This window comes from Lipotes vexillifer, unplaced genomic scaffold, assembly GCF_000442215.2.
Source record: "Lipotes vexillifer unplaced genomic scaffold, Lipotes_vexillifer_v1.1 scaffold2818, whole genome shotgun sequence".
In the NCBI taxonomy this organism is placed as follows: domain Eukaryota; kingdom Metazoa; phylum Chordata; class Mammalia; order Artiodactyla; family Lipotidae; genus Lipotes; species Lipotes vexillifer.
Genome location: NW_006792582.1, coordinates 108,333 through 118,789, shown reverse-complemented (window position 1 = coordinate 118,789; position 10,457 = coordinate 108,333). Strand labels below are relative to the sequence as shown.

General features: G+C 53.1%; 1 protein-coding gene across 1 annotated transcript in view; it reads right to left on the bottom strand.

The window, feature by feature from the left end:
• Positions 1-10,457, bottom strand: part of PTPN5 (protein tyrosine phosphatase non-receptor type 5) — a 54,994-nt gene that overhangs the window by 3,240 nt on the left and 41,297 nt on the right. Inside the window, exons 7-11 of the mRNA XM_007465742.1 lie at positions 9,315-9,504; positions 6,741-6,825; positions 2,605-2,684; positions 2,284-2,421; positions 1,638-1,748 (exon numbers count right to left, since the gene is read on the bottom strand). Of these exons, the coding sequence (XP_007465804.1) occupies positions 1,638-1,748; positions 2,284-2,421; positions 2,605-2,684; positions 6,741-6,825; positions 9,315-9,504 (604 nt within the window). The remainder of the gene's footprint in view (positions 1-1,637; positions 1,749-2,283; positions 2,422-2,604; positions 2,685-6,740; positions 6,826-9,314; positions 9,505-10,457) is intronic.

Here is a 10,457-nt window from a genome sequence, read left to right as displayed (position 1 = left end):
CAGTGAGAGGCCCGCACACCGCAAAAAAAAAAAAAAACCATCTGTCTACAGCACAGGCTGCTCTGCTGCTCAGAACCCTTTGATGGCTCTCATTGCTCTTAGAATCAAACCCACCGTCCCCAGTCTTCAGCCAGGCAAATAAGACACATGGTTCAATATCTACCCTCCAGGCCCAACTCCTGCTCCTGTGAACTTGCACTTGATTCTCTTGCACTCCAAATGGTTTGCAGATCAAACCTCTGCTTCCCACACCTCCTCCACGTATACACACACAGAGCTATTCTATCTTCCACGCCCTTAGTTCTACTTTCTCTCTGCCTGGAATGCTCTCTCCACTTCTTTGCTCCCTAGCCAGCTTTTACTCATCCTTCAGAACCCCATCCAGCACCACCATTTCCAGGAAGCCCTCCCTAAGCACCCTAGCTGACAAAGGGTCCTTCTTCTGTGCTCTTACCTATTTCTATGTCAGTACTTACCATTTTATAGGTGCTCCTTGAGGAGAGAGTCCAGGCTTTGGACAGCTCTGTGTTCCCAGTACCCAACCCAGAACCAGGCTCAGAGCAGGTGCTTGTAAGGGTTTATGGACAGAAGTAAATACCCCCAAGCCCCAAGTTGTCCCAATTCTTCCCTAACCAGTCCAGCAGCACTGAGAAGATGAGACAGCCCCAGCATATCTTTCGGGGAGAAAAAGGAAGCTGGTTCCTTGCACCCCTGTGTTATCTGGCTATGGCAGCTACCATGGCCTCTGCCCTCTACCTCCTGGCCCTTTCCGCCCGCAAGCAAGCCTATATCTTGGAGATGCTTAGTTGGGCACTGTCCTCCAGGGGCTGAGTTCTCCTTGACACCCCCTCTTTCACCTCCTCCAGTGGGAGGGGGCAGCTCAGAGGAGCAAGTCTCAGGCCCTTGACATCCAATCCAGACCCTGTGGCTGCCAGCATCAGTGGACCTCCTAGGCTGTTTCTGGATAGGATGTCAGCTTACTGGCAGACTTTGGGTTATTACAGTGGCACCACCTTCCCCAAACATGGGTCATGAGATTTCTCAGAAACAGAACGCACTGATTCTGCTGATTCCAAAGGAGCAATCTCCTGTCCTATGCTGAGCCTGGAGGAAGCACAACTTCAGGGTGGGAGGATACCTCCCCCCACTCTTTTGGGCTGTTCTGTAACTGCTCATATTTTGTGTGTCTTCTTTTTTCTTTTCTTCCTTTTTCTGTGCAACCACAACCTCCCTGTGCAGCCCAAATGCAGCAAGGAGTGCCTGCCCTCTGGTGGACGGTGTCATACTACAGGCTGGAAGCTCAGGTAAAGGGATGTTTCTAGGCAGGATCTCAAAGTTCAGTTATAAGGACAGTGCTGGAAGCTGCTGAAGCCCCCTTTTCCAGACAGTCCTGGCCTTGGGTACATTTGAAGCAGAGCTGGAAGACATTATGAATGACAGTGTGGATGGAGAGAACCTAACAACATGAAATGCACTTCTTCTGGCCTCCAAGTCTATTCACCACACTCTCCCTCGTCCCTGCTTATCAGTAAATCCTGGGAGTGACACACGCCTTAATTTCAGCTATCATGGCCTTTGGGACCCTGTTGGCTGTGGAGTCCCCCAACTGCCCAGCCCAGTCCAACCCCAGGCCTCACCCTGAGAGCAATGAGTCGGAGCCGGTAATCCTCAGTGTGGATGACTTTCTGCACAGTGATCTCCACGCCGTCGTACACCACCTGCTCCTCCGGCCAATACTCGGTGCACTTCTGCAGGGGCCCAGATCAGGCTGTGATACTCCCAGCACCCCAGCCATACTCTCCCCAATACCCCTCCCAGGCCAGCGGGAAGACAGGTAACAGGGCAGTAGGTTTGCAGTTAGAGAGTTCAAATTTCAGCTTCATAACCTGTACGTTACTTCCCTTTCCTGAGCCTGAGTTTCCTCATCTGGAACATGGAAATAATACCCATTTTGAAGGACTTTGATGGGAGTTCAATTAAATGGGCCGTGATGAGTACAGAAGTAGCCAGCATCAGCCCTGGCAGGCTGAGCAGCAGCAGAGCATCGTGTTTAAGATCCTGAGGCCTGGAGGTGGAGAGGCCAGCTCCAGGCTCTGCCTCTGACTCTCTGTGTGGCTCTGAGCAACTGACTTAACTTCGCTGAGCCTCACGTTTCCTCCCCTTGGCAGGCAGTGAGGTGAACATACCAACCTCACAAAACTGCTGTAAGGATTAATATGGAAACAAGATACTTAGCTCAGGGCACAAAGCAGCAGACACCTGGTAAGGTACAGGGGTGCCTACCTCGTTCATCTCCTCGATGTTGGTGATCATGACAATGATGGGCGTGTGCTCCTGCCACACCATGCGCCAGAAGTCGCCAACTGTGCTGACGATGGGTCCCTGAGTGGCGATATACACCTTCTCTTCCCCACCATAGCCCTGCGGCCAGCCAAGGCCAGGCCATCAGGGTCAGAGGCCGTGCTTCTGGGGCCCAGTCCCCACACTCAGGCTCTTCCCGGGGGCTGGCAGGAACCACATGGGCTTAGGGACAAGCCTAGAGGATGGATCCCATTGACTCGGGCCTCCCTTTCAGGGAGAGGCCATCGGGATGGGGCTACATACCCGGATGTAGTTGGCGTTGATGTAGGAACTCAGAGGGTCGTCGGGGTCTGGTGAGGTCAGACACACTCTGCTGTGAGGGTCTGGGGTGGGGGAGACAGGTGAGGCTGGGATTTAACATATGCAGTTCCCCTGGTGCAGAGCCCACGTTGTCTGGCCCATTTCAGGGCACCCACATTTCTTCTGGAACTTGAAGTTCCTTCTTCCCTTGCCCAGAAGCAAAACACTGACCCATCCCTGTGGCCCACTCAGGCAGGTGAGGCCCAGGCTGAAGAGGACAGTACAGAGAGAGGCCTTAGGTCTCTCCCTCTGTGGGATCCATGCTGCCCCTTGCCATGTGTCCCTTAAGCTTCCCTGTCCTCACTGTGCCTCATGTTCTGGGGAGGAGAAAGCTAAATCAGTAAGAAATTCCCTAGAGGATGAATCCTGGACAGCAGGGCTGAGTTCGAGTATACACTGTCCCCAACGTGCCGTGTAAGCTTGTAAAGCACATGGCCTTTCTAAGCCTCAGTCTTCTGATCTGTAATATGGGGGTAAAGATGCCTACTTCCTAGGATTGTTGGGAAGATAAATAAGAAAACAGATGGGAAGATGCAATGTTAAACTGTAAAGCACTTTATAGCTAAGATTTGGGTAGGACGCTGAGGGAGAAGATTACTATGAAAGGAGTAAAGTCTTCCACGTCTGAGATGAGATGGCACACACGTGCACAAGGGTACCCCCTACCCCCATCTATTCACATGTCCGATCCCATAGCAGCAGATTCTCACAACGTCCTGCTCTTCTTCCTGGGTTTGTTTTGTTCCAGCTAGAGCCTCCCTGTATGGACTGGTCTGCTCTGTGAGCCTCTGCAGAAGCTGGGATTGAGCCGGCAGATTGTGGGGTGGGCAGGAAGCTGGGGCCTGGGGCCTGGGGCCCGGGGCTCTGTCACCAATTGGCTGTCTTCTCCCTTCTCTGGGCCCCAGGGTCTCTTCTGTGGAGGGAGGGCTGGACTAAAGGCCCTGCCAGTGTGCCCCATACGGGGCTCTCAAAGGCCGTGTGAGGAGCGGTCAGGAGCCTACACCACTGACCAGTAAGGCTGGTTCAAGTCCTGGCAGTGTCAGTGTAGGCCATTTACTTAGTCCCCCTGTGCCTTCTCCGTAAACTAGGGACATTCCTTCCGTCACAACCTCACTCATCTTGTAAACGTTCAAGAGTAGATGTTAATGAGTCCTCAGACCCGTAACTCGGCCCAGCATATGGTGAACATTATAGGACACGTGTCTGCTGTTATTACTGCCATCATTACCAGTTCCACTATAAGCTAACAGGTCAAAAGAAGGATCCCACGAAGTGAGAGAGCGGCATGGACATATATACACTACCAAATGTAAAATAGCTAGCGGGAAGCAGCCGCATAGCACGGGGAGATCAGCTCAGTGCTCTGTGACCACCTAGAGGGGTGGGATAGGGAGGGTGCGAGGGAGACGCAAGAGGGAGGGGATATGGGGACATATGTATACGTATAGCTGATTCACTTTGTTATACAGCAGAAACTAACACACCATTGTAAAGCAATTATACTCCAATAAAGACATTAAAAAAAAAAAAAAAGAAGAAGTATCCCAAACCCGGTAGATGAAATGGGACATGACACCCACAAAGCCTCCTCTCTCTGGTCCTTTCATGCCCCGGCCCCAGTGTGTGAGGTTTGGGCAGGTGATGGTGGGGGAGGTGGGGACAGGGCAGCTCCTGTGGAAGAGGGAGTGGAGGGGCGTCAGTATGGGGAAGAGCGAGGGTAAATGGAAGGAGGCTCGGGGTGACCAGTGGGAGAGAGGAGGGGCAGCACTGTGTGGGCCACCTCCCTTCTCCTCGTGGTGCCTGCCCAGATTAGGACTCAGAAGTGGGCACTAGACCCCCTGGCCAGACACCAGGGCCTTTGATATTAAAGAACCACCGTGAGAATGGTGATGATTTTATTGACCCTACCGAGCGTGGACTCTGAGCCTGACACTGTGCCTGAGCACGGAGGCTCCTAGATCAGCCAGGCCCGGTCCCTGTCCCCTACTGCTGGGCAGGCGGTTGAGCAGTGTATGGCCTGTGAGCACTGGGGACGAGGGAACAGAGGGGACTTGACTTGGCTCAGATGGAAGAGGGGGCACCTGGGTTGGGTATGAAGGACCAGTAGAAAGCGGAGTAGTGAGCACCGCTCTGTCCAATTCAAGTGTACAGGGCCAGGTGGGAGTTGGGGAGAGATGAGGCTGGAGAGAACCAGCTGACAAAGGGTCCAATAAACCATGCTCATAAGGCTGGACCTCAACCCGAGGATCACGGGGTAACAGTGACAGTGTTTAAAGAGGAGAATGACATGATTAGTTTTCTGTTTTGCGTCATTTTGGTGACAATGGTAGAAGGTGGACAGAAGGAGAGAATGTGGGACTCAGGAGACTAGTTAGATTACTGTAATGATCCACATAAGAAGTGTCAGGGTCAGAGGGCTGCCCTAGCCCTGCACAACTCCAGGGGGCACTATGTCAATGCAGTCCATGTAAATGGCACCCCTGGAGTTGTGCAACATGCAAGTCCGACCCCCCAAAATCACTGGGCAACATGGAAGCCCTCACCCCAAAAAAGTAATTTGGCAGTGAAGTTGGAGAGGGGGAGCTAGATTTGAGGGATATTCATTCATTCATTCATTCATTCATATAGGTGCAGCTCCCCTGCATCTTGTCCTCAATGCTGCCTGCTGGGTCACTCTATACTGGAACTGTCCATGGATCTGTCTCTCTCACCAGACTGCGAGCTCCCTGTGCACAGAGTCTGTGTCTCATTCATGTCTGAATTCTCAGGCCCTGGGCATGGTGTAGAATGAATGAGAAAGCAAACCTTTAGGTGTCCTGGATCTGAGAGGGGGCTTTGCCATACACCCCAGCCCGGTCTCTGAAGGCACAGGGTCAATTCTTGCTGGCCACAGAGAAGGTCTCTGTTGGGCTCGGGGACCTGGAGGCTCAGGGCATGGCTGAAGGCTGGAGTCTTCTCAGGAATCCAGTGGGGACCAAATGGAGTGATGAACTGGCTCCCATACTCCCCCAGTGGCTATTCTAAGTGGCCAGCAGAGCCCTAGATTGTGGGGTACCCGAACCCCTCCCTCCAGGTTGGGCTGGGTGGGTGGAGGGCGGCAAGAGGAGAGAAGAGGTGAGCAGCCCTGAATATTGCATCCTGGCAATATTAAATGGTGCTTTGTTTAACCGGAACTACCTAGACACTGTGTAACCATAGCAACCACAAGTCGATATTTTGAAAGTTAAAAATAAGTCATGACATCTTACATGTTGTTGGAGTTGCTAATGGCAAAACTGCTTTTTTAAAGCCTCGTTACTCCATAAACTGAGTGGAGTAGGTCTGTGGATTTGCTTTCAATATATCACCCTCTAAGCTAGCCCTGGAACCTGGGGCCAGAACTTGGCAGGGGTGACAGGCAGATAGGGGCTTGATGAAAGTTACCTGAAAATGACACTCCAGGGCTAAAAGAGGAATATCAGGTCGCCTGGTCTAACTGCCTCCAAAGGGGGAAAATCCCTATCAGACCTTCCAGGGGACTGCTCATGCAGTCTAGCTTGAATACCCTGACTGATGGGGAGCTTACTACTGGACAGGCAGCTCATTCCCTTATGGGGTGGCTCTGCCTGTTAGAGGACTCACAATCTGGCCAAACTGAACTCAAGGTAGACAAAAGAGCCCAATGCTGGGGTCACAGGCCCGGTTTGAAACTCAGTTCTGTATGTCTTAGCTGTGTGACAGTGGATGAGCCACTTATCCTCTCTGAGCCTTAATGTCCTCTCTTTAAAATCTGCCCATTCTGAAGAGACCAAGGATGTGATAAGACTTTTCAGCCACCACGAACTGTCTAGGAGCTGCTGTTATTGTTCCTCTTTCTCTCTGGGCTTCCACAGGGCAAGGGTCTGGAAAGTGCTGTGTGAAGGAACAAGGAGCCCTCTACCCTCTAAAGGGGGTGTTTCCCTTCACTGGGTACCTGCACCCTCCGTCCCCTCTCCTCGTGACTGTGGCGGCCCACTCTGGGGTTAAGGCCTTCCTCAGGGTGAAGTGGCACCCCGGTGAGGGGGAGCCTGCCCCCACCCCCTGGGGCAATGAGTACTCACTGGGAAGGATGGTTTTGTACCGGTTCTTCCGCACCAGCCCAGGGATGTTATACTCTTTCGGATCCACAAAGTTCATGGGAATTTCCTGCAGGAGGAGGACATGGGGGTGTGAGCAGAGGTGGGTTGACTTAAGTGCATGCATTCATTCAACAAACACTGACTATTAAATGAGTTAGTGCACATAAAAAGCATTTAGAACAGATCTGGCACACGCTGAGTGCATAATAAATGTAATTATCACCATTGTTTATTGGGGGCCAGCCTGACACATAGTAGACACTCAAAGGACAGAAAAAGTGACCTGGCAAATCACTGCCTTCTTCTGCACCCTGTGCTGCAGGCACACTGAGTGGTTTTACTGACCCGTGTTCCTACCCTGGGTGTCTCTACCTCAGGACCCTGGATAGCGCTGCTCACTCTGTAGTAACATCCACCCCATCCTCATCTTCTTATGTCCTCCTGTCCATCATAAAGCCACCTCCTCCAAGAAGCCTTCCCTGATTCTCCAGCAGGAAAGGAGCCTCCTTCTGGGCCTCCCAGAGTTGTATTTGCACCTCCCAATCACTCTCTATGTCAAGAGTTCCAAGTTGGAACTTCTCTGCCTGGAATGTGAGGTCTTTTCCGATCTGGCCTTTCTTTACCACCAGCTGCTCTGAAGAGACCCACCCTCCAGTTGTGCCCATCTCTTCCTGTGGCTAATTTGTCAGTGTCCAGCTAGCCTCCAGGTCTGAGCTCACGGCACCCAGCTTGTGGGGAGCACCGGTCCCACCCCTCTTCGTCACACCAAACCCTTCCCAGCCTTTAAGGTTCATCTCTTCCCCCCCACCTATGTTCTCTGGGATGACTCCCCAGTGTCTGTCTTCTCTTCACGCCCCTTCCCTCTGTCCACACGCTTTAGCACCTGACTTCACATGGTTTACAGTGTTCCTTGTTTGTGAACACACTAAGTATGTGCTTTGTACGACGAGGATCATAATACTTACCTCCTAGGGTGGTTGTGAGAATCAAAATAAAAAGCACGTGCAGACGCGCCCATGGAGTGGATGTGTGGGCACCCCTCTTTCTTACTCTCTGAGCAAAACTGACAATGATCTACTCAACTGGAGATGACAAGGGGATGCAAGCCCTTTCTTCAAGGGGAGGTGTGGCCGTGGGAATGGCAGCTGAGGCTGAGTGGTCGAGGAAGGCTTCCTAGGGGCCTCCAGGGTGGGGGATGATGCCTGGAATGCATCATAAGAAGATGAGGATGGGGTGGATGTTACTACAGAGTGAGCAGCGCTAGCTATCCAGGGCACCGGGGAGGGGGAGTGGTGTGGGGCCCAGTTTGAAGTGGACAGTCCCTGCAGGGATGGGGATATAAGTCCGGAAAAGGAGTCTGGGGCTCGTTGAACTCAGGTAAGGCACGCTGTGCCACATTCTGGAGAATCTGGAGCAACGGGTCAGAGGGTGATGGAGGGCTTCTCAGAGGGGAGAGCCATCGGGTCCAGGTAGGGAGCAGGGTGGCCTGGGGCGAGGGGAGCTGTGAGGGAGGCACACGGGTTCTCCATCCCTCTGGCTTCTCCCAAGAGGGACTCACCCCAAATGCTCATGGCCTCTTGCCCGTTCCTACCCACAGAGGTGGGCGAGTTACCCAATGAGTGTGTTTGATTGAGGAACCGGGCTTTTGGGCCCCAGCCCCTTCCTTCCTCCTTCTTTCCCGGCCCTCCTGCCAAGAAAGAATTATAGGGCTCCCCTATGAGGTGAGGCCGGCGATGTGCCAGCACTGCCCCGGGGTGGGTGGAAAGTTTGTTCACTCTGGTGGTTGATATTAGGAGGTTCCCTACTGCTACATACCTAATCCTCATGTTAAACCTAGGCTTTATCAGCAAAAATAAAGGTGGTTTTGTGATTTTCCATGTCTTGGCTCTTAACTGGTTGAGTGCTCAGGCAGGTAAAAGAGGGGTGTCATTTATGGGCCCCTCAAAGTCCAACAGGAGGCAGCTGGAGGCTGCTGCATAAGTCTAGAGGGGAGGCGATCAGGACCACCCTAAGCCTGAATCACAGAACTGGAGAGATTTCAAAGGAGGACGAACAATGTTAGGTGATGTCGGGCAGGGGGAGGGTGGGAAAACGGGAGAGTCAGAAGAGAAGGCTTTCAGGAATTCCCTGGCAGTCCAGTGGTTAGGAGTCAGTGCTTTCACTGCTGGGGGCCCAGGTTCAATACCTGGTGCCTCGCGGCGTGGCCAAAGAAGAAAGAAAGAAGAGAAAGCTTTCTAAGGCTCTCTCAGGCTTTCAGAGCACAGTCCTGGATGATAAAGACTTGGGAATGCCACAAACACCAATCACCCCACGGGCACTTTGCACACGTTCTGCATCTCTTGAATCCTTGCAACACCCCTGTTATTTTTACTCCCATTTTCCGGATGAGAAAATGAGGCCCAGAGAGAAAACAAGACAGTAGGAGAGGTGAGAATGAAATGATGTTCATCTATCAGATGCTGAGTTTGGGGTACCCCGCTCCAAAGCCTTGCTGGGGAGATCAACATGTGCAGAACGGGCTGCCCCCTGCAGGGGAGCCGGCTCAAGGGGACTCACAAAGAATTCTGCCTGAAGCAGGAAGGGGTCCAGGGCCTTCTCGTGAAGCTCTTCGGCCTGGAGGACGCGGGAGGCGCTGAGCAGGTACTCGCGGGCCGACTCCTCGCGTGGGGACATGAGATAGCCGAACCCCTCCTCATTGCAGCCCGGGGTGCACATGTCCAGGGTCAGGGAGACGTTGGAGCCCCTCCTGGAAGGACCGGGTAAGGAGGGGTGAGTATCAGGGTCAGGGACGGCCATCAGCTGGGGGCCTTGGAGCAGGAGGATGAGGGAGGGAGAGATGGGGGTGGGAACCAGGTGGGTTCGAGAGAGGAGTGGGTGTGACATCATCCCGACACAGGGAGCGTGCGGCTCAGCCCCGAGGCTTAGGCTGCCTGTGGTGGAGTAGCCGAGTGTGGCCTCAGCCCGGTTCCCAAGGTTCAATGCAAGGCCCCTGAGCACTCTCCTCTGCCACTGCTGGAGGTAGTTCCCAGCCCTGTGGCCCCAGGAAGCTCACAGAGAGGGTGCCTGCCTGGAGCAGAGGGCTCGACCTTCTATGTACCAGCCCCGGACCGGCAGTCTGCAAGGACGCAGAATCCAGGAGAGGCCCGGGAAAGACGGCACAGCGGCAGCGAGGATGAGCAGACGGAACAAACCCTACTGTGTTCAGGGCACAGAACGGGAAAGCCCTCGTTACACGGAAAGGGGATCTGAGTGCCACAGCGGGGACAAGGATGGCCCAAGCACACAGTGAGGGGGTGGCAGAGCTGAAACAAAAAGCTAGGTTTTCCGAGTCCTCGTCGCGTGCTCTTTCCATGACGTCACGTGGGCAACTCAACCTTGGTGTGACCTGGCTTACCCAGCCAGGCCCCCAAAAGAGAGTGCTGACACCTCCCAACGTGTGCTCTGCGGAACACTATGAGACACTATAAAAGAGAGCTAGTGGGAACCTGCTGTATAGCACAGGGAGCTCAGCTCAGTGCTCTGTGAGGACTTAGATGGGTGGGATGGGTGGGGGGTGGGAGGGAGGTCCAAGAGGGAGAGGATATAGGTACACATATAGCTGATTCACTTCGTTGTACAGCAGAAACTAACACAACATTGTAAAGCAACCATACTCCAATAAAAAATTTTTAAAAAATTGAGTTCAAACAACAACAACAA